We start from the raw sequence: 24,395 nt of genomic DNA, 5'->3' as shown, positions 1-24,395 counted from the left end.
TGATTTGACCAAATCTCACTCTTTATCGTGAGAATACTCCGGCAGCCTAAAGTTTCGCGATATTTGGGGAGCTTTGGACGTCACATTAGCGCTTAGGTTAGCAGTAGCTTGTTAATCAACTTTAGACTGACTTTACAGCAAAGAGGAAAGTCTTCACATCTCACCATGTCTACATATATCTTTTTGACTTTGTAATAAGGAAGAGGACCGCACCGGAGCCGCTCATTGATGGGGACTTAGCCTGTAGCTTATGTTAGCTACTAAACATCAACAGGAAGTAACGGACTAGATCCTTTTCATTTTTCCAATGTCGTGCACTTTGAATACTTCAGGTACAACCTTTTCTTTCTTTCTTTCACTTCATAACGTTATGTCGAGTCGCTAAATAAACAACAACAAGAGGCTTACAATGGATTTGCATGACAGCTTTAGTGTGATTAGTTAGTCAGCTAACAGGTTAGCATACACTCCAATGTTAATTATTGTTATACCTGGTCAATTAACTGAACCAGATACAGTAAGTATGCTGTTCCCTGTAACGTTACTATAACTAAACACACATGTGGTGTACTGATAACTAAATATAAATACTTTGTAACAAGGTATTACTGAAATAGCTGACAGCACCTGTCATCCAATGATTGACATGGGGGGGGGGGCAGTTTTGGTTGCTTCAATTTTTGTTCAGAGCTTTTTATTTACTATAGTGACTCTATCTGGACACCATCTAGAGATGTGCAGGTATGGTAGCCTCAACTTGTGTTTAGAGTTTTGACTGGTGCAGTATATCGATTAGGGTTGGGTATCAGTACTCAATACCTTTTAAGGTATCGACCGAAATAAATTGATACCTAGTAGTATCGAAACATCTCACCCAGAGCTAGGAAATATGACTATTTGTATGGACTTGCTCACAGCCATGAATAAATATGAATAATTTGAAGACTTTTAAAATGAATCTGTGTAAAAATCAAGATGTGGAGGAGGCATTTTAACTATTTAATGCTTCAATTCACATGATGGGCATTGAATGAAGTACTAGTTATGACTAGTTAGTATCGGTATCACATTAAGGGTTCTTGGATTGGTACTGGTATCATAATTTTTTAAACAATACCCAGCCCATAGATACATAGACAGATAGATGAACCTCATTGATTGATCCCTACAGCAGAAACTACAATAGTCACTGAATGCCACAACATACAACAAGAGCAAAAAACATATCACAAACACAATCAAAGCCAGGATAAAACAGTCTGAATAACAGCACGGACACATTAATAAGGGATGTGTATGACAAAAATACAAGTCATTAAAAGCTCCACAGAGCAAATATAGAGCATAGAGGAACTAACAGCCAGCAGTAATAAATAATCATAAAGGTCGCAGGCAGGAACAAAACACCTTCTCTGTCGATCTGTTGAGCAGCCACACACTAAAGGAGCTGTTAAATCCACTAAAGAGATTATTGAGTGGTCGTTCATCATGGTGACACTCGTTACTTGTCACAAAGCCGTCAAACTTCAGGTTTGATGAGACGTTATCTAGCACAATTTATTGCCTTTTAGATAAAAGCCTGTTTAAAAGGCAAAGTCTTGGTGATTTGTAAATGCCAATACACAACTCACAAAACTGAGTATCACAATGATTGATATCCATATCTAGTGTATTGTTACTTTAACAAGATATTTACACAATAGAAGAAAACTATTAGTTGACAAAGTGGAGGTGAGAGGTTAAGAGATTATTGGCATTGAGAGTCAAAGCGAGGATGCTATTAAGTAAAATCTAATGTTTAATTAATCAGTCATGAGGCACCCAATTCATTGGTTTATTGCCAACTTATTATTTATTACACCAAAGTGTCTAACATCTGTAAATGGAAGTATTATTAAGTTATAAATAGGGCTGGGCAATATGGACAAACTCAAATATCATGATTTTTCTAACCAAATACCTTGATATCGATATTGCAATAATATTGTAGGGATGACTCTTGGTGCTTTCACAAAATATTCCCACAATGCGATGTCTGATGAATAATAATCAGTAATGTGGACATAATGACTAAGTGGGTAAAGATAAATAATAGAAGAGCTAGAACAGTTTGATACATTTGGAAAACCTGCTGTAATGCAGCCTTTAAAACCAGGAAAAAAACAAGACTTATACCAAATCACGATATTACGATATCTAGTCTTGTATCACGATAATGATATAATATCGATATTGTGCCCAGTTCTAGTTCAGACTATGATTGGAAACTAAAAATAGCTTTAATGTGGATATAAGGGGTGTATAAGTGGGTAAAGTCCAAACTCTAAGACGATATCTAGTCTCATATAACAATATTGACATAATATCTATATAATGCTGAGCCCTAGTTAAAAAGTAACTGATGGCCAGTGTTCACCTCCAATATATTAACAGTCCAACATCAAAACTAAAATGCTGTTGTCATTCAGTGTCATAGTTCCTCATGATTACTTGTGTTTCCTCAGGCATGAATTGTACCTTGGAGAAAGTCCTGGCAGACGCCAAATCATTAGTGGAAAGACTTAGAAACCATGACAACGCTGCCGAGATTTTAATCGAACAGACGACATCCCTCAACAAGCGAGTGGATGCCATGAAGCAGGTCAGTGTTACATGATGTTGGTTTGCAATCTTTAGAAATATAAATGATTTTTCAGGTGATTTTATGGCAAGGAATCTGCTATTGAGACCAAACTGATGAAGGAGAGACACCTGTTTGAAAGGAGCTAGAGTGGAGTGACTAACATTGTGGATTGAACCCTTTTAGTTGTTCATTGGAAGGTCTGGTTGTCTCTTTTTCGACAGTACCAAGAGGAGATTGACTCATTGAACCAGGTTGCACGACATAGGCCTCGTTCCAGTCTGGTCTTGGGAATCCAACAGGAGAACCGTCAGATCAGAGAGCTCCAGCAGGAAAACAAAGGTAGGCCGTAAATCTGTAATTATTGATGCTGTTGCTGAATGATTGGGCTGATCTGTGGTCACAAACATGTCAAAGAAAATCAGGATTACTAGCAGTTTTTTTTGAGTTGATACAAACAGACACAAACCAAGCCTGTCTCAACTGTTTCTGCAGAGCTACGGACGTCGTTGGAGGAACACCAGTCGGCATTAGAGCTCATCATGACCAAATACAGGGAGCAGGTGTTCAGGCTTCTCATGGCCAGCAAGAGGGACGACCCCGCCATCGTGACCCAGCTGAAGGAGCAGCACACTACGGTCAGTGAGGCCTTTCAGTGGTAGAATCACAGATATTTCAATGAACCGTGTTCTTCCAATGTTTTGTATTCATAAATAAATTAGTTTTCCCTTTTCTTTTTTTATAGGAAATGCAGGCACATATAGACAAGATCAATGAAATGGCCTCTGTAATGAGGAAGGCAATAGAGGTGGATGAGGGGCGTGTATGTGAAGATGAAGAGAGAATCAAACAACTAGAGGTAAGCACACAAAAACCCTATCCTAATACACATTTACTTCTAACAATCCCTAATACACAAGACCCATATAATAATCATGATAACTCAATTTATATAGAGCTTCATACAAAACAATGCAGCTCAACAAAAGCAATTACATCCACCAAGTGCTTCACATTAAAAAGACATAAAAACGTCAATGTACATCAGATGGAAAATAAAAAAAACCTAATAATATTAATAAACATGTGATGAAATACAAAGAATGCGTACATCAGTGGTGGTAATTAGTGAAGTATTAACAAGAATAAACTCAAGTATTTCTCCATGTGTACACAGTCTGTAAGTCAGCACCTAGATCTCTGAAGCCATAAGCAAACAGAACCTCCCTTTTCCCAATGGACACAGACTCATTACAGGCCTCATCCAGCTTACCCCAGAACATCTTCACATGGGTTTAACCTCACTGTGCATGTTATGTGTGTCGGGCAACCTGTAGTGACACATACACCACAGAAAGTAGTATGTACTAAAATGCTAATGTAGGATTTAGTGTTGTAGGGGTTTGAGATCATTCCTGATTATTCTTTTATTTAATCTCTCTCACAAAGACTGTTTCCTAACTTTATGCAAGTGCAATAAAGTTTCATATCAGTTTCTCTATATGAGAAATTAAATATATCTTTAATTTAGGGTTGTGTTGATTATTCAATGATTGAATAATTGATTAACAGAAAATTAATTGCCAGCTATTTTGATAATGAAATAATCATTTTAAGTCATTTTTAAGACAAAAAGACAAAATGCTTCTGGTTCCAGCTTTTATAATATAAATAGTTTCTGCTTTCTTCTCTGTGATAGTAAACTAAATATATTTGGGTTGTGAACTGGTGGTCTGAATAAAACAGAATTTACAGACATCACTTTGGGCTTTGGTAAAGAGTGAATAGTGAAATAGTGCTTTTACTGATGTTTTATAGACCAAACCAATTGATTTAATCAAGAAAATAATTGACAGATGAATTGATAATGAAAATAACCGTTAGTTGCCGCCCTACTTCATTTGCTCCATTGAGTTCAGCCAATACATTTGTTCAGTAATGTAGCTTTCTCTTCTCATAATAATATTTTATTATTATTCAAAAGTTATTATGTTATAACTATGTTTTGAGATGTTGTTAAAGGTTTGTTTTAATCCATAATTTCTAATAATAACAGGACAATATTCAGCTTTGAAACAATTATTCAAGTCGACTGTCAGAAAAATGATTGGCAACAGTTTTCAATTGAATAATCATTTAGTCATTTTTCAAAAGAAAAACCATCAACAGCTTCTGAAAGGTGAATATTTGCTCTATTTGTTTGTGTTGGAGCCATGTATTTGATTTGAGTCAAATTGTAATGTTCCTCTCAAACACCAGGGGGTACATGGTAAAGGCCTGGCTGGGCTCAGGTTATTTAAGTTTGTGCCAGTTATATCTGCCAGTTACTGATGATGAGAGGTAAACTGTTTGACTGTGCTCATCTATAGTTGATGTAAAACACTTATGAAAGATACAGACAATGCATTACAAAGACATTTTATAAAGATAATAAATGCATCATGATCATCTACTGGAAAGACAGAGTAGCCTTTCATTCATGCTGTGAGTATAAGTCCAAACAATTATAGCCAGTAGCAGTGTAGGGCTTACTCACCACAATAGTAAACTGAATAGATTTGAGTTTTAACCGTCAGTCAGACCAAAAAAGGAATTTGAACTTTCACTTTGGGAAGATGGTCATTTTTCACCACTTCCTGATATTTTATAGACAAAATGCTTGATCAGTGGATTGAGACAGTAATCTGCAGATTAACCAGCACTGTACATATCCATTAGTTGCAGCCATATCAATAAAATGCTAATTTGTACATTTCTGTGTGTGTGTGTGTCTTAGTTGGAGAATAACGGACTACGAGAGCTGCTGGGAATCAGTCGTGAGGCGTTCCTCGTTCTGAAGAGAGAAGACGCGTCAGAGAGCACGTCGCTGTCGCCGCTCATGACCAGCGGGGACGTCAGTTTACGAAAGAGTTAGAGCCCCATGATGGCCCCCCCACTCCTCCCAACACCGCTGCCACTACTGTGTACAGTGTGTACAGTCTTTTTTTTCCACATACCACTTCACCTCTCACCCCCACAGACTCTTCCAATCATCTGACCCCCCGTCCCCCCTTCTCCTGCTGCATCTTCAGCATAGCATGAGGGTCCAGAGCTGCATCATGCATCATGATTCAGATACAAGCTGTTTTTTGTTTTTTTTTGTTTGTTTGTTTTGTTTTTTTCTGTTGGTACTTCTGTTATGTTTGCTAATTTTGCCAGCATGCATGAGCCTGTGGTGCCTGCAAGGTTTTAAAAGTGTGAATGAGTTAAAAAAAAAAAAAGGGCTTGAGTTAAAATAAATCTTTAAACATGAAATCGTCTCTGTTGGGTTCATATGGATTTTATTTCACTTTCTAATGTTTGATACAGCACAGATTTCCTTGTTTCGGGTTGGGTTTGGGTTATCTGTGTGTCTGCTCAAATTCTCACTTTCACAAGTCGGTATGTTATGGTAACATAATCATTGGCAGCTTAAAAACAGGAATAGAAAACACATTCACTCACATACGATCTGCTTTAACAGCCAACATCTTCTTCTGCTGTTGAACTGCAACCAGTCAGAATAGTGAGAATGATTTATGATGTTTACTTTAATGTCTGATGTATATTTCTGTATATGTAACAAATCAAGAATGGCAGCTTTTTCTGCTTTAGAATATTTTTGTGCACATAAAACCATGCATGTTATTATGCCTTTTTATGTTGTGTTGGTTATGGTCTGAGAGTAGAGCCTCTATTCTGCCACTATTTCCAAGATCCACAAACATATTAGAGGTGTTTCAGAGAGACTGAATAAACTGAATACCATCTATGACGAAAAGTAAGAGCTTAAATAGTAATACCAAATTCCGCACAAGTATATTGTTGTGGTTAGAGATTCTGTTCTTGAGAAATCAGCTTAACTCTAGATGTGCTTATATCATCATGCCATAATCACAAGTGCGTGGCTAAGGTTGAAGCACGTCATTAAAGACTTAAACGTGAGGCAATAACCTCTCAAAGTTACTAGTGTGCTATATTTTAATAGTCTAGTTATTAAGAAGTAATACTATAAACACAGCAGTCTGAACACTGGCTATAAGTGGACATAAAACCAGACATAAGCAAATAGGACGCTGCTAGAAATGTTGCTCATTGGTTTCAACTGGTTTCAACTTGAGGTGAGGTGATTAAGTGCCAAAAATATGAAAGGACAGTTTCACATTTCACAAGTTAGGTGTCTATATGAACACTGAAAGAGGTTTTCCTTGCTGTAATTAGTCCTCCTGTTCAATGCACTTTCAGTATAAGTGATGCAAAATCCACATTGACAGTCATTTTGTGCCAGAAATGAATTTAAAAGTTAATCTGAAGCTTAAATGAGGCATCAGCAGTCTTAGTTAGTCATACCAAGTGGATATCTGCCACATTTAGTCTTTTAAGCATCAAATTCCCTCCTTGGGTTTCCCTGTTGAGCTGTGGTGACAATATAGTAACAAAAAGAGAGTTTTTAGCACTGAAAAGATTGTACTTGATTTGACTCATTTGGATGGCTGAAGCTTCATATTAGCTTCAGGTAAACATTTAAATGCCATTTTGCACAGAAGGAGGACTGTATTTTCTTCCCTATTACATAAATTATAAGTGCACTTTAAAGTTATCTTCTAATGGCCAGTGGAACATCAGGAAACAGAAAGAAAAACCTGTTTCAATGTTCATTTAGGCGCGTGACATGACATGAAAAAAAAGTGTGAACATTAACGATAACGACACAACCTGCGTATGGTGGGCGGGAAATATCGCGACATACTACGAGATCCTCGCCGGAGCTTGGTTGTGCGGTTCGAGCAGCAGAGGGAGAAATCTGTCCCGCAAAACCTCCCCGTTTTAGTCAAGCATGTCGCTTTTGCGTTTGCAAGGAGTCTTACTACCCAAACACCGGAGAATGCGAGGCTACCAATGACTTCACTGACCGACAGTTTGAAACGTTTTGTCGTCCTGTAAAGAGGAAAATGTCTCGCTGGGTTTGCTGTCCGCTGCTGCTGCTGCTGCTGTGTGGAGTTCATGCTCAAGTGGAAAGTGAGTTACAATTTAAGTGATGTGCTTTCACTTCTCAGCTACGATAACGTTATTTAACATGCACAGTCTTTGTTACAGGTTAATATGGTTTTATATATGCGTTCATTTAGTTGGACAGGTAGATACGTTACTGTAATGTTATACTGTATCAGTGTTGAGTAGCTTCAGCTGCTTCAAATTTACTTTCTCACAGACTTTCAAATGCTTAATTAACCAATTTTATATATATATGTCTAAGCTCCACATATTAACTGTAGCCTACTGACCTAAATTACACTATCTATAAGGTCAGTGGTTCTCAAAGTAGGTCCCCTTTAGTGGTAATTGAGTTGGTTTCAGTGTGTGTGTTCAAAAAGAGGAATAACCCTTTTTTTTTTTTTTTTTTTTTACTGTAATTTCATCCATAAGTAACTCAATGACAGACTATTTTGATCGTGGTTTTCATGCACTTTCTTTAATAAAACATCTAACATTAAAAATCTAATCCTATTGGGGACCCTGACACCAAATCTTATCAAATGGGGGTCTAATTTGTGTCAATTTATGGGTCTTTGATGTGTGTAGATATCTGTATTAGACTGTGTTACAGTGTTATTACAGTGTGAAGTGATTTAGCTGCTTAAATCTGAAAAATTCACAGTTGAACGAACACTGTACACAGTTTGACACCTGAAAACCAAAGCAAAGACGGTGGGTGTTGGAAGGAAGTGCTACAGTGAAAGCTGGTGGAGTTTGCGCAGATTGGTGAACAAATTGTGGTATCAACAACAAGCTGATATATGACTGATAAGACAGGATGCTCCACCATGTCTCTGCTAAAGTATGTCAGCATGTAGAAAGTCACAGACTGCAGCATTAGACTCAAGTCATCACTCATTTATTCATTTATTTATTTGTGTTGCCAGGATTAAATTATTTTGAATTTGATCAAGTTTTCATTGTTTCCACTCCAAATTTTCTGTTTTATCAGGGTGGAAAATTCTCTGAAATAGTATTTAGACTCATCATGGGACACAGACGAATTCATTTAGTGTCAGCGACATTTAGATGCACCCAAAACAGAGGGTAACCATCTATAAATAATCATAAATCAATAACAATAAGAAAAAAAAATACTGAACAGTTAAATGAATAATTAAATAGAAGACACTGACCGATTGACATTCAAACATTTTCAAGATGAGTTTAGTATATTGTTTACAATCAAATAAACTATGACTTGTGGTTTCTACATCACACCATCCTCCACATTTGCACACTAGTTCACATGAGTAATCGAGGCGGCAGGTTGGACGTGAGCCGGAGTCTGACCTGCAAACAGTCAGCTTGGATAAGGCAGCACGTGTAAGCAGCACAAATCTACAGAGCATTAGTCCTCATTCTTGACATTTTTCCTCTTTATTAAAAAGACAAAGATATGCCAGCAAATATACAACAAAACCATGCAGGTCAGGATAGCAGATATTTGTAAGATTTGACTTGTCAAGTAGTCATGGACACAAACTGAAACACAAAAACTAAAAGTTACAATTTGGTCACAGGAAATTGCATGTGAGCAAATAGGTTCCGGGTATTTAAGGAAGGTTATAGGTCACAATTGGCTTGTTGCTGATAAACTTTAAAAGCTATCAGAGAACTTTAGCTCAAACTTTAGAGGCTATGAAATCAATCAGAGTGATCAGTAATGGAGATAAACACTGAGGTTCACGTAGCGATAAGTTGAGTTAAAGAGTAACATGCAGATAGCATAAGGATTAAATGGTTTGTTGTGAAACTAGTTATTGCAAAATACTTTCCATAGAAGTTTTTTAATTTTTACTTTAATTTGTCAGATCTGATTGAGAGATCATTGCTGCTGTGGTCAGTTGAAGTGGTCACGGATAGCCTCACCCAACAAATCAAGAGTCAAGTGTTTCTGCGCACATCCTGCTCAGATACGGTCGACATTATTTAAGAGCCTATACATCCGAAGTTAATGAATTATTTCTGTTTTATTAAAATAGAAAAGATCATGAGTAAGTTAAAAAAGCAGCCTTGACGTAAGCAGATGATCAGAGGCAGATACGCTTTGCTTGATCAGTCCAAAAGTCAAGCAGATTAAAGTTGAAGATAGGTTGAAAGTGTGTAAGAGTGACCAATGTATTACAAAAGTGTTTCAGCCAATAAGAAACATCCAAAATGGACAGCTGATCAGCATATTACAGTGTGGGCAGCCCATGTGAACCAATAAACTGATGCTGATGGTATGTCATTATGTCAGTGAAGTCCCTCAGAACACTTCTTCATTCAGCTTTAATACAACACTCCTCACCGATGTGCTACTGACCTGGTTTTTTGCACGACTCCTTGGCTTCATACCAGCAGGCAGAGCTGCTATCAGTGATGTCAGAGAATTTACAGTAGACTGTATATTGCCTTGTGTCCTATACAATCAGCCATTGTTCATCCTTGATGTAACTTAAGTGAACCCATACGGGAACACAAACGTAATTACTTTAACTTAATACTGCATACGTCTAAAGGCTGAGTTGTGGTGCGACATGCAATATAAAACGTGAGAGAAGAAGAGGGATAAATATCAACAGGAAGCATTAAAAGTTAAGAGGAGGGTAGTAAAGTTATAACAGGGGAGTCAATGTGAGGTTCATCTTCAATTTAGTGGTTCATCTCTAATTAAATTCATCATTCATTCAAAAATAACTTGTCTACTCTACTTTTACTGCTTAAAAGTTAAAATTACCATGTGCCAGTCAAACTATATGTTTCCACATCATTAGTGTGCTGGTGACTTAGTTATTATATTATCTAAAATGTCCCACTCACTGTAATCGGTCTCTGTTGGAGCAAAGATGCAGAAAACTGTCTGTAAAACCTGACTTCAAAGTGAGGTTTTTTTAAGCAGTAGTTCATACTTGATCATGTAAAACTTTATTTTATTTGTTAGCAATATTACATATCTCAGTGGGTTTCTTTTGTATTAAATAGTTAACTCCCCTTAAAGAGCAGATTTTTAGCACCCATCGAGGTCTAAACTAGGACTGGACAATATATCGTTATTATATCGTAATATTGTGATATGCTGTAAGTGTTGTTTTCTCATGGTTTTAAAGGTGCATTACAGTTAAACAGTGTAATTTAACTCAACTTATCAGACTGTTCTAGCTCTTCTATTATTTGCGTTTACTCACTTAGTCATTATATCCACATTACTGATGATTATTTATCAAAAATCTCATGGTGTAAATATTTTGTGAAAGCACCAATAGTCATTCCCACAATGTTGTCACAATATATATATCGATATTGAGGTATTTGGTCAAAATTATCGTGACATTTGATTTGTCAATATCACCCAGCCCTTGTCTAAACACTTACAGAAGCTTGTTTGGTATTATGTTGTTAGCTTATTTGCTTCTAATCTTTGAATTTAAAGAATCAGCCATTACTATATCTAAGATAGCCTGAGCCTATACAGCTCAGGGTATATGGTGATGCTGTAACAGAACAGTTTACAGCACTCTACAATCAATCTACTGCAGTACAATCACATGATTCATGGGAATAAATCTGTCTTTTCCCTCTCTGCCATAGACCGGGTCATTTTCCTGCCGGGAACCTTCCAGAACGTGAATGTCTCTCAGAATGAGACGGTGCAGGTGGTGGTGTCCAGGATCTCCTCGGATGTCGCTTTCGTCACCCTGCAGTTCCACACGCAGCACCGCAACGCCACACTCTCCTACACCACGGTGAGAAAAGTTTGCAAGCGACAGTGTGTAGGTCACTATGTGGGCGGATTGTGGATATTACACCTACACTTTTCTGTTTTCTGTTCTGTTCTGTGACAAACAACTAGCAGACAAATGTCCCCCTTTTATCTGGGGAGCCTTTAGACAAGATGCACAGACTAACAATCAATTAGTTCATCTATAAAATAAAATCGAACTTGTTTTTGAAGCCAGTCAAGTCGCCTCCTGATGGCCATTATTGAGAATGCAGGTTTAAGGCACTTCCACATTGGCTTCACTTTTCAGATCCGAAAACTACCTGCTTGGTACTGTGCCGGTTATTCCACCAACACAAGTCCAAGATGTCACACAGCTAAGATGGTTGTTACATTAAAGTTTCCCTTTAATCCACACGGACTGGGTTTACTACTATTCTTTTTTAGCCTCTCACAAATCCACATCATGCTAAAACACATCAAATCTTTCCTTTATATTGGTTTAACTATTTCCATCATGCACGGTACAGACATTAGTGAGGTCTATAATAGAAGATGAAAGTTCATAGATGGTAAATGTTTAAGATGTGTTATTTTCTGCTAAATCAGCAAGTCAAAGTGTTTTCTTTAGTTTTTCCCACCGTCCTTAATTGAGTGATTCTATTAGCAGCACGCTCATGTGAAGCAGTAAAAGCGCAAATCAAACTATGAAATCGTAGCGTACGAGCAGGCGGTCACATCTACTTCCGATTAATGAATGAGGCTTTGTAAGCGATGTCGTCTGACTCTCTGTGTAAGAAGGCGCAGTCAGCTGACGTACAGTTCAGTGGTCATGAGCAGCAGACAGGGCAGCACCCGATGGGGGGAAAACCTCCTGGCGTCAGTCCCAGAAGTCTCAAGGGAGCAGCCGGTTGAGGGTCTGGGCTGCACCGATGGCTTAATTTAGCCCGGCTTGATTTTTTTCAACAGAAAACAAACACATTTCAGTAGCAGAAAAACATCACTCCCTGGGAAAAGAAGAGTCGGTGTGACGCAAATGAACGTCAAAGCTCGACACAACAGGAGATGAGCTATCAAAACTACCAAAACTCAAAAGGAAATTCAGAGAAAAAAGCAGAAGTTTGTTCTCGAAATGACAAGGGTTAATAAAGAGTCAACACACACACACTTCAGTTAATATTGTTATCTCTCTGTCACTAATTTCCTTTTTTGCCTTTTTATTAGTCTCACTCTCGTTCACTCAAAGCGGTACGCCACAAGATCCCCTTTTTATGTTTATGTTATTTATTTTCTCTGGGTACTTCTTCTACAAGTATTAAACTCATCACTTTTGAATAGATCAGTCAACCTCAGCATGCGTGAGAACTGTTGGTGTATCATGAACTAGGTGGGCCCACTTTTGCGTTTGTTTCCTGTCGTTGACTAATGAGTATATAATAATAGCATCATGTGTACATGTGTGTAAGGCTATAAATCTTTGACACAGCTGTGGTTGTAATGGTACGATGCTACGCTGCGGCTGTGGAGCATCAGATAAATTCAGTAGAAACCAGATCGAATGGAGTATCGCTACCCACTCCAGCACTGTCTGAACAACACTGGCTTCATACAAAGGAGTTATTGTATTTAAGCAGCGGGGCTGAGAGTCATATTATGTGGGCACAGAGCTCAGATACTGCCCGGCTCCTCACACAACAGGAATTCAGCTTTCACTCACTGAAAATATGCAAAATATCTGAAGATGTTTCCTGGTTAATGCTACCTTACTCTTTACTGTCTGCATCACCATATTGCAGAGAGGTTAGAAAAGATTAAATAAAAATACATAGTTAAAAGAAAAGAACGGGGTTCAACAAACATCTATATAAAATGAAACAAGAGCTTTACATAGTCATTCACTTCACACCTCCACAAAATCTGGTCATAGGTGTTTTACATATTTGACTCACTTAGTTCATCACTTCAGTATAGAAGACCATATTTATCCATTCTTGTATTTGGGGGGGGGGGGGGGGGGGGTCAGGAAGCAGCCAGCGTCTTGTAAGCACTTTTTTACAAGCAGATATCAAAATACCAAACCCAGCCGAGATCTTTGACAGTAAATCATCACCCCTCCCCCAAAAAATCTTTCCTTTATGTGTCACATTAATTAGATATATCAATGGAAATCAACATATGTAATAAAGTGTTTGGTTGTGATACTAAAATGCCACTGCTGTAGTTCTTAATCAGGCTCTGTTAACCTACTGACAAAAGTGTCTTGCTGTAGCCCACATGGTAGATGCTTTTTACATCTACAGCTGTCAGTTGAGACCTGGGTCTTGATCGTTTCTCCCACTCAGCATCACACATCCTGTTGTCGTTCGCTAACTAGTTCATGTGAAGCGGGAGTTCAGCGGTTCAGGATGTGATTGGGCTGTGTAACACTCTCGAAGGTGTTAAGAACACACGAATACCATCAGTCGAATGAGTGAACTATATTCAAGCTTGATCTGACTTTAATGCAATTTGTGTAAATATGTGTTTTGGAGTTATCTATTGTTAGTTTAATATCATATTAATGTTATTTAAAGTTCACCTCCAGTCAAAAATGTGTTCTTCTTGTTGAAACTAGACTGATTTTGTTTCTGTGTTTAAGGCATGTTGCTACCAGCTGGATTTTACAGTAATAAGGGAGACATCTTGTGTTCAGCTGTTATACTTTTGTAATGAAAAATACTCGTCTGTTCATCACTTTCTCATTGGTTCCTTTTTGAAGATGTGTTTGAAACCAGGTCACAGTTAATGTGGTTAATGTCTCAAACATCCGGGCACTGTAGTTTTTAGCTAATGTTACTCAAACAGGAGGAAACATTGGATTTGTTATGGACTACCTTTAAATGTGGATTAATACACAGCTGGTTACTTGTGAGTATAGTACAGGTCAGTGTGTTCATCTTAATGAGAAACATGTCAGTGTCAGTGCAACAGTCACATTAGGCAATACCAGCATCAATTAATTGTTTGGTTTTGGATTTGTCGGCAATAAATCAAATCTAGGAGATCACCAGACTTTATTCTTTGAACTAGATCCATCTGAACTAGTTTGAACCTGTCAGCTGCCCTGCCACTGACAAAATAAATTCAATTTCATTGCATGAGTTATTCAGTAACTAATAGAATTTGCTTATTCCAGACATTTTATGGAGGGGAAGTGGACGATTTTCCAGAGAATCCACGTACAATTTCTGTTGACCTTTTGGTGACCAGGGGCAGGGTTGCATTAGCTTCATCACAAGTTCAGCTATTTCAAAAAATGTCACTGTCCTAGTTGACATAAAACCGCAGTGACTCCTCAATCATCAGCGAGGGCCGTGGAAATTAATAACTCAGTAATCTGTTAAACAAAGAAAGGACTGTAGTGATGTTTTCACAGCAGGAAATATTCCTGTCATTCATTGCTTTGAAAAGATTCTTTCATCCACAGTCTGTGTGGTACTGATGACACTTTCCATCACTCTGTTTGTTTCCTGGCACACTATTTATTTTAGAGTTTAGCCAATCATCTACATTTTTAGGGATGTGTGCTTATTTTGACATGAATAGCCTCTTAGCTGCTAATGTGAAGTGTGGCAATATTGAGGTATAAAAAAAAAAAGAGCAAGGTCATGTCCATGTATCATATGATAAGTCCATATATAGACATGATGATGATTACATTATTGTACGATAAGTCGATGATGTAATTATTGTGACACTCCTATGGTTATTGTTTCATTCTTAACTTGTTTTCATTGGTTAGAAATCTAAGTAGGTTTTACTGGATTGCAAAGGGTCATTAGATGATTATTTGAGTTGTTTTTTCATCATACTGTATATTTGCTTTTGCATATTGTTTCTACATCTGTTTACATAATGTTTTTTTTTTTTCTGCTTGGATCAGATGCCCGGCACAGGTCTCTCTCTGACAGCGGTGGACTCGGGCCTCCTGTCAGCTCTCCAGCCGGGCCAGACATCCCTCTCCTTGTTCCTGTTCTCTCCCGACGGTGAAACAGTGGCAGGCACCGGTGTCATCCTGCCGTACTCCAGCAAAGGTAAACCCTCCTTCTGCCACTCTGACCGATTAGTTCTTGTGAAACGAGGAAGTTGCACATCACTGCTTGTGAAAAACTGCTTCTGCAAAAATCAAAGATGGGAGGTATTTCCCCACAAATGTGTCAGTTTGTCGTGATTGTGTGACTTGAGGAGCCATGAGTGACAAGTGATCTTGATTGTGCGTGGTCATCCTGACTCTGTAGGATGTCACTAAGCCTCAAGTGATACAAAGTCTAATACAATCCATCATCATCTCCCCTTGTTTTAGACCCGGTGCCTGGAGCTTGTAACATAGAGTTTAACCTGGAAATCGACCCGAACGTCTATCTCCACTACAACCTCTACGAGACCACCATCCGCTTTGCACCCGCCAACTTAGGATACGAGAGGTAACACACTTCACAGATAGGCATAGTCAGTCTGCCCTACTTCCTGTTCAGCCTGCTCAGCTCTTGGCAGCAAAAACCCTGTGCACAAGTCACATCTGCCCCGACCTGTCGTCTAAAGGCCTCTCATGTTTGTTTACTTTGAAACAATCTTGTCCCCTCTGTCTCTCACAGCTCCTCCTCCTCTTCCTCCACCCGCTCTAGCTGATAGTATTCATTCCACTTTCTCAAGAATGTCTGTTATGTGTTACAAAGCAGACCTGATTCACTTGTTAAATCACTTTATGTTGTCTTATTACGTGCAGCCGACACTATCTCAACTTGTTTATTTGAGCGGTTGCTGCTTTTGAGGAAGAGTCGTTTTCAGCATGTTTTCCTGTTCATTTTCAGTTCCTTATCCCAGTGGCTGTTGTGGTTTTGCTTACAATAAATATACAGATGTATTGTTTGTTTATAGCCACGTGGTCACAGAGCCCACTGCCCCATGAATGCACGCTTATTCTCCACTGACTCAATAACTAGTTGTCAGACACTGATGCGCCTTTTTGTGCACTTTTTTTTGGAAATCCTAAACAGCATAAACAGCGTATAATGCAGCAAATGTTGTTTTCAGCTCGTTACTAACGGTCGGTTTGGATAAATACTGGATGCTTTGTTAACCGTCTCCGGCCGCAGCTGAAGCGTTTAAGAGTGGACTTGTTTGACGTGTCTGACTGGTGTCATTTATTATTATCTGTTGAGTCCACTCCATGACCACACCTACCTACCAGTATAAGCTGGTGTAATACATGCTGGCTCACTACATTGTCATTTTGTCACTTTTCATGAACACACCACGCTAAAAGAGCTGCTTGGCATTTGCTATGTAGAAATAAAGGAGCTACTGTCAGCTGGGAGAATGAAAACAAACTGTAGTAGCCCTCCTCTCTTTATTTAACAAATCATTTTAGAGTCTAACTCGCTTAACTGGATCTGTTTGCTGTTCTAAATGAATGTGCCCCCATATTAAATCATAGGTAACCATGGTAACAGTACTGAAGCTTCAGCTCCTAGTGGTTTAGCAAAGGGGCTTCTATTTACCACCACATACTTACCACAAAAAACTCTGCAACAAAGAAGAAAACACCAGAATGGAGGAATTGGGCTTCTCATTAAATCTTCAAGAGTCGGGTAGTTTTAGCCTCCCCAGCATCCACTGCAGGACTGGAACTTAAAACTTGTCAATATTATTATTTATTATGTATGCTATACTATGTGCAGATTAGTGCAGTGTAAAGGCTGTCTGTGATAAAAAGGTTACTACACCACTAAAATGTGATGATTGAATTTGCTGTGAGACCCACTCATACAGCACATGCGGGGCATTCGCATGCAACTGTTTCCACAAGTTATTCACTGGCTGTCAGCATTTTAACCACAGTTATAGTTCATACACCTCATTGATAAACCACTGAATTACAGAGAATGGTATTACTTAAGTGCTGTATGAAGTGAAGTTTCAGTTTTAGTCATTTCCTCTTCTCACTTACTCATTGATTTTGGTGTGCCAATTTAATTGGGGGGGGAGGGGCTGAGGAGGGAGGAGGGGTTGAGCTGTTCAGGTTTTTTGCTGTGTGATATGCAGGAAAGGTAAGAGTTGCTTTAATAAGCAGTGGTTTGAATTGTCCTAATTGTGCATGCTGTTTTAGGGGTGATACTCCACCAGCCTGCGACACCTCGACAGCAAGCAACACACGCTGGCGGCTGCAGTATGACGTCTACCAGTACTTCCTGCCTGAGAACGACCTATCTGAGCGCAGCCTGTTCAGTGGCATTCAGGACATTGCAGAAATCCAGGGCCTGATGAAGAATGGCAAACGGGTGGGCAGCAGAAAAATGAACACAATGATTGACCTTATTCACTTTATCTGTTGGTGGGGGTAGAGTGATGAAGAAAGTGCTGATTAATGCTTAGCTGCAATATATGAATAAAATGAAACATTAACATTGACATTCCTTTTGATTCTATTCAAACTCTATGTCTCTCTCCCTTCAGGTCATGACACTGATATCAACAGAGAAGAGCATGGCGGTGTTTAACTCCATCCCCGGCCAGGGCGTCATCTTCTCAATCATTGTCAGAGACCCAGTGTTAAACACCTCGGCCTCGTACATCCCTGTCCACACGTACGCCTGCAGCTTTGCTTCCACTCTTGACAGCTGTCAGACACTCGGTGAGCCTACCAAACCTCTTACTGTTTTGTTATTAATGTGTTCTATGTTGTTGCTGCCTTTGACAAGGTTGTGCAAATTAAAAACAACTTCTAGGCTGGCTCTTTATTCCACTTTGAAAAACAGCTTCAATATTAAAAATAAGAGAAGTTGTGGTAGGTTGTAGATGAAACACTGTGTTATTATCTCAGAAATCACATTACAGCTTATTGAAGGTGCACTATGAGAGAAGGTTTGACCTTTAGCTCTGTTGTTTTGAGTATAGTTAATGATTTATGTTTATCTTTTTCTCATTTTCAGGAAAGCCGTCAACAAAGGTTTTCTTCACCATCGCTGGCCTGGCAGGCCTGTTCGTCTGCTTCTTTGGGCATCGATTCTTCAAATGTGGTGAGTGGGTGGAATACATCTATAGAGTGTATAGTTATTTGTCTTAACATAAGACATGTTTGTGAATTTCAAGTTACAAGATTCCTTTTCTAAATGTAGGAATACATGTGCATGAAGCATTTAAAGTTACACAAAACATAACAAACAAGTAAAAGTCACCAATGACAGTAGGGGCGCCTGGATAAATTACATGGAAATAAAATTAAGCATGACTGCAGAAACAACAAAGCCATGTGGCGTAGGTTGCTATGGTGATACAAACAACATTTGTACAAAGGTAACACAGGAATCCCCCAGCTATGAACTTTGTGTTTGACACAGGTTCTAATGACCAGAACTGAAAACAGCCCAACACATTCAACCCAAGTAGAAACCAGATTAAAAGTTCACACTGCCAGAGTATCAACATACCTGATAAAAATAGTAACATTTAAAAGAGACAATTGATCAACTAACTATAAAAGAGCTGATAGCAGGACAACATACATAATTAACACCTATTAATACCATCAGATTCACAATTTTCTTGTACCGGTGTGAATGTCTTCACTTGTGACTCAAACTGTGAGATTCTTTCTTTCTTCTCATACATGTACCACACCAGGGATTTCAGCCAGTCCATTATCCCTGTTAGACAAGCTGCTGGCAAGACAACATACATCATTAACATTATGTGTCCATTCTTGTTTGTATATTTAGGCTTTGAGCTCAATTTCCCTCACCATACTAAATCCAGGGTGACTCAAGCTTACACACTCTTTCTTATTTTACATACATGTACGGCACCAGTGATTTCAGCCAGTCCATTATCCTGTTAGACTTTGTGGATGTGTTGTATTAATGATGTCCACACTTTCTTGCCCAGCAGGAGTGTGACTGTCTTTTTATGAGCTAAGAAGTCCAAGAATCTAGCCCTTTAGTCTCACATCCTAGTCCTGCTTTAGAAGAACTTATTCCTGAATGTAAACATCAGGTTCACTTCAAGTCAACAGAATGTATGAGTGCAGTCAGAGGTCATGTTTGTAAGTCTTCATAGAAACTTCAAAATGACTCCAATAGAAGCAAAGCTGTGGTGTGGTGGACACATATTTGACTTCCATTAGTAGGTATACATACACACACACACAGTATATAGGTGTATAATACATTTTACAAAGCTCTCTGGCTCTGGTGGTGTTCTGCCTCTCATGTGGTCTCCCTCACATGTGATACACAAATGTATTTGTTCCAAACTGAACCCATGACTGTGATCTGGCTCTGCAGTCTCTCGTCAGTCTGACAGTGGTGACAGAGTTAGAAGATATGATACAGTATGTCTGCTGGAGCATGTGCTTTTCATCCCGTTCCAGCTGCTGAATTACAGAAGAGTTATTAATGTTTGTCAAAGATCGATCAGGCCAGGGTGTGTGTGTGTGTGTGTGTGTGTGTGTGTGTGTGTGTGTGTGTGTGTGTGTGTGTGTGTGTGTGTGTGCTGCTTCTTAAGTTGTATTGTAATCCTGCTCCTGTTTCTTTTTCATCTTTCTCTCCATGTCCTGCAGAGTTGTTCTGCATGGGATTCAGCTTTGCAACGTTTTTCTTCTTCGTGCTGATCACAAGGACCACAGACCTGGACTATAACAGTGAGTGTTTTTTCACTTTCACATGACTCAAACCACTAGATTTCTAACTGTTGCGCCCCCTAAAAGCATCAAAAAAAGACAACATGTAATATCTCTTGTAGATTTTGCTGACAGTGAACATGTGCGTTTGCGTCTTTTCTACAGTCCGTCTGGCCTTGTCGGCAGTGATCGGCGTAGTGGGCGGGGTCCTCCTGGTAATGAGCTGGTGGCGTTTCGGCTCAGTTATGGCCTGCGTCGTGGTGGTCGGACTGATGCTCGGCTTCCTTATCGCCTCCACTGTTATGTTCACTCCTCTCGGTATGAAAACACTGTGTAGAAGAAATGATGTGTATATATATATATATATATATATATATATATATATATATATATATATATAATAAGTACATGTATTTATGTGTATTGTGGTTCCTCTTCAGGTGACCTTGATGTGTTTCGGCAATCAGATGTGGTTTTCTGGGTGACGTTCTGCTCGATCATGATTGTCGTCCCGCTGTTTTTCGTGCGTTGGCCCAGAGAGGTAAGAGAAGGCAGTTACTTACTTTGGCACCATCTAGTGGTCGTATGAAGAATGACGCTGTGACACACACGCTGTAACTATTGGCCAACTTGGACAAAACAAGACAAACAGGCAAAAATAAATAAAGCAAGCACATTGAACCCAGAGATTAGCAAAGGAAAGCAAAATATACAAGAAACACAACACAACTGACAAAAACACAGTCACAAAAACTCATCTTTTTGTTGCGGTTATGAACAGAAAACTCAAAATAAGAACAAATTCAAAATATTGTTTCATTATTTAACTTGCCAGTATTCCAGCTTTTAGTGATGTTTTAAATAAATGTGTTTTTCATGTAATCAGAGTTACAGCGATGTTTTCTGTTTCTTTCATATCAGGGTAACATCACAACATGCGGCGTTGTGGGTGCTTACGCTGTGATTCTGGCTATCAATGCCTACATCTACACCAGCCTCTCCTACATCACCCTGAACATCCTCAAACGCTTCCTTAACAACAACTTCAGCTCAGTATTCACAGACGTGCCGTTCCAAACCATCGGTGAGTTCACTAAAGTCAACTGTGAATGTTGAACTGAAAACAGGCTGAAATATCACTTGAGATTCTATGACTCTATGAAAATGTCTTCATGTGTTCTCTACTCTCACCCAGACTACGCAATGATCACGGTGTGGGTGGTGCTCGGCGTCTGCGGTATCGTCCTGCAACTGTACCGCGAGCGCTCACGGCCGTTCTTCCCGCCCAGCCCGTATCTCATGTGGCTGCAGGAACGGGAACGCCGCAAGACCAACGTCCTTGACCCGAGCCACCACTTCCCCTCTCTGCCAAACCGCCTCCTGGCCAGAGCGCGGCAGCTCACCATGCGGGCGGAGCCGGCAGGGGAACACACACCTCTGCTCCTGTAAAACCGTGGATGCCCTCGCCGTGTTCATCTAAAGGCTCTTCAGTGTGAACTAGAACGGGAGCGATCACTGTCACGCAGTTTGGACATGTGCAGCTTCAGACTGCCAAGAGACAAGGAAGGCAGCATGATTCTGGTGATCAGGAGCAATGCTACTCACGTTTAGTGCTGACAGAGGGATTATATCACTGACACTCTTCAAGTGGATTTCAATTTTAAAAGTTTTGTACAGAGACTGGGAGCATTTCTTCCTGATAACTAATGCCACTTGTATTAAACACTTAAAGTTATCTTTAACAATCACTGAAACTGGTCAAGGGTTAGGGGACTAAAAAGAAAATCACAAATAGTGACATCAGATTGTTTTCAAATGTTTTATGATAACTAAAATGTAGCTGTGGATGCGTCATGATGTCTCTCTCTTCTGCACATTTCTGTTTGCACTGAATCAAGACATTTGATCTGCGGACGCTTTGAGCAATGATACCAGCATGGTTTAATCCATCTGGCACCCAAAACAAAACATGTCTACTCAGAACTTCTTTTTTGTAGTTTGGTTTTCAACTACACAGGCAGGACAGATGTTTAATAGACAAAGACGTCTTTCAAATTTGGAAGACAAACTTTAGGTATTGATTTTATGTTTGAGGCTAAATCTAAATGTGGCATTTGTCCCTTTGCATTCGAGGTTCAGCCAGCAGTAATGAGGGGGTCATGAGGTCAGTAAACTGAAGATGCAGTTCACAAACCAAAAGGCAAAAACTGACAAAGTAAATGAACACAAGGTTGCACAATTTTAACAATTTAGCCTTCACACAAAATAAGTGTTTCTCCTTCTCTCTGTTTGCTCTTTAGAAACCGATGTTTTAACCTTTAATCTCTTTGTAATTTGCACACTGGATTTTAATGTGTTTCATTCTTCTGGCCTTATTGGTGCTGATTGATCGATTGAACTAAATCTGTTAATCCTTGTTGCCCATGTGCCATGACTTCTCTCAGGGTTTCACGCTTTTAGACCACGACGCACCAAGACGACTGATGAAACCTTGGATTTGGTCTTTAAGCCTGTAAATGTCTGTCAGAATTTTATTTAGTTACTGAGATGAAATTTCTGGTCTCTCTTTTTTTTTTCTTACCAAAAACAATATGCAGACAGTGTTTGAAAAATTAGGTCAACTATACTTTGTAATTTAACATTTTTTTGTTTTTGATATTTAATAAATGCCTACAGGTGAAAGCTTGCCTTGTGGTCTTTCCTCAGATATTTACAATTGTAAAAAAAATACTTTTTTGTACTGCACTTTACTCAAAGATGATCCACGGCAAAAAAATGTTGATGAAAAGCAAACATTTCAATGTATATGATAACATTCAGTGAAGATAAAATAATCAGTGATATTAAAGACAAACGCCATTTTACAAATCACAGAGAAAGAAGTTGTGTTATTGTAAAACCAAAGAGTTAGGATGTAAAACACTACAGCTTGTGATGACTCATTGGCCACGAGACCTATTTCCTGTTTGGTTAAATTGTTAGGATCTGAAGATTGATGGCTGACAGCTGGGTTGATGTGATTACTCACATAGGCAACAAGTGTGTGAGCAATTACTTGGTTTGCTTGGACTTTGATTGATTTGTGTTTACTTACACTTTTACATGTTCACAAATCCACACGTACACATACAGAGAAACTGACTGCATACTTAATTTAGCCTTTTTAAATAAATGTATAGTACTTTAAAGGTGCAATATGTAAGATTTGGCCAGAATTGTACTCAAAAAGGGACTTATACACTGCCCCCTATTTGTTTGGTGCAGGTGGTCAAATCTTACATTTTGTATCTTAAATAGTCATGCATGGTCTCCACATTTTGTCTTTCCCTTGAGCCGGTTTGTGACCTACAGTCATACGCTCTGTGTAGTGAATGTTGGCTTCCAGTTATGTCCCGTATGACTGTAAACTAATTGGCTGTGGGCCTCAGTAAACTAATCTACACAGTTAATAACAGCTGAATCCAGTTAAACTGACATTCCTTGTCTGTATCTCTGCTGTGTTGCATGAACCAAACAGAAATGGAAAGTATGGAAAAGTGTTTATTTGCAGTCATAAAAAAACAAGGTGAGGATATACAATGACTACAAAACACAGGAGAAAAAATAGTGTAATTCAGACTGGAAAATTAAAAAAGAAAAAAAACTTTTAGCAACTGTTGTTAATGATGTGACCCATTTTCAAATGTATCAGAAATATGAGTTTCTTTCATCTATTTGCCTTAAAATAACATGGATGCTCCCATACTACACTCTTTTCTTAAGTAAAATTAATTATCACTACTCATTAAATTGTGAGTGCTAAAATTTATTGCATCTGTGGTTTCCCTAGGTCAAATATGATGCAGCCACCACTAGATGGTGCACTAGGCTTATGGGTCACACTATTGTGCTTTCCACCAGCACAAGTTTACACAGCTATCACTGTTAGGACAGTGTGTTGGCTTCCATTCATTGTGGAGAGCCTAACCCAAACCCAAACCATAACAATAACCAATTAACACCTTACTTCTTACCTTCTACCGTGCCTTTCCCTACATGTTTTTACTCAAAAATTGGGTATAATTTCAAGTAAATGAGGTTTATTGACAATAAATTGCAAACATAAGTGTAAAACTTGCAGTAATGAGCTGGAATGACATTGGCTAAAAAGGTGTGTCCATTTTGATGTCTTTTCTGCCACTCTGAAGTTGCAGAAACAAGCTCTAAACAAAACACTTACATACAAAATAATTGTATCATTTTATTATAATGAATGTAAATCCAATTTGCTCTTCTTATAGGTTTGTTTTGACTATATCCTCTCCTGAAAGAAATATCTGACCTTAGCTGTTGAATACTTCTCCAGCTCGCCAGTAACTTTG

General features: G+C 38.8%; 2 protein-coding genes across 2 annotated transcripts; both read left to right on the top strand.

Moving 5' to 3' along the window:
- The first annotated feature begins 63 nt into the window (after positions 1 to 63).
- Positions 64 to 5,896, top strand: fgfr1op2 (FGFR1 oncogene partner 2). The gene is made up of 6 exons (XM_053344054.1): positions 64 to 332; positions 2,505 to 2,641; positions 2,845 to 2,962; positions 3,116 to 3,258; positions 3,366 to 3,479; positions 5,397 to 5,896. The coding sequence occupies exons 1-6, from the start codon at positions 308 to 310 to the stop codon at positions 5,532 to 5,534; spliced, it is 675 nt and encodes a 224-aa protein (XP_053200029.1). The 5' UTR covers positions 64 to 307; the 3' UTR covers positions 5,535 to 5,896.
- A 1,525-nt stretch (positions 5,897 to 7,421) lies between these two features.
- tm7sf3 (transmembrane 7 superfamily member 3) lies at positions 7,422 to 22,705 on the top strand. The gene is made up of 12 exons (XM_053344052.1): positions 7,422 to 7,657; positions 11,249 to 11,403; positions 15,301 to 15,451; positions 15,721 to 15,841; positions 17,527 to 17,698; positions 17,874 to 18,051; positions 18,350 to 18,436; positions 19,975 to 20,055; positions 20,200 to 20,352; positions 20,475 to 20,575; positions 20,956 to 21,118; positions 21,230 to 22,705. Exons 1-12 carry the CDS (start codon positions 7,591 to 7,593, stop codon positions 21,481 to 21,483), a joined length of 1,683 nt encoding a protein of 560 aa, XP_053200027.1. The 5' UTR covers positions 7,422 to 7,590; the 3' UTR covers positions 21,484 to 22,705.
- The last annotated feature ends 1,690 nt before the right edge of the window (positions 22,706 to 24,395 follow it).

The sequence above is a fragment of the Scomber japonicus genome, chromosome 23 (assembly GCF_027409825.1).
Source record: "Scomber japonicus isolate fScoJap1 chromosome 23, fScoJap1.pri, whole genome shotgun sequence".
Lineage (NCBI taxonomy): Eukaryota > Metazoa > Chordata > Actinopteri > Scombriformes > Scombridae > Scomber > Scomber japonicus.
This window is presented reverse-complemented; position numbering and strand designations above follow the sequence as displayed.

Coding starts and splice junctions, on each gene's coding strand:
- tm7sf3 (XM_053344052.1), top strand. CDS start 7,591: ATGTCTCGCTGGGTTTGCTGTCCGCTGCTGCTGCTGCTGCTGTGTGGA. Junction 15,842..17,526: donor GCCAACTTAGGATACGAGAG/GTAACACACTTC, acceptor ATGCTGTTTTAG/GGGTGATACTCCACCAGCCT. Junction 21,119..21,229: donor CGTGCCGTTCCAAACCATCG/GTGAGTTCACTA, acceptor ACTCTCACCCAG/ACTACGCAATGATCACGGTG.
- fgfr1op2 (XM_053344054.1), top strand. CDS start 308: ATGTCGTGCACTTTGAATACTTCAG. Junction 333..2,504: donor GTGCACTTTGAATACTTCAG/GTACAACCTTTT, acceptor GTGTTTCCTCAG/GCATGAATTGTACCTTGGAG. Junction 3,480..5,396: donor AGAGAATCAAACAACTAGAG/GTAAGCACACAA, acceptor TGTGTGTCTTAG/TTGGAGAATAACGGACTACG.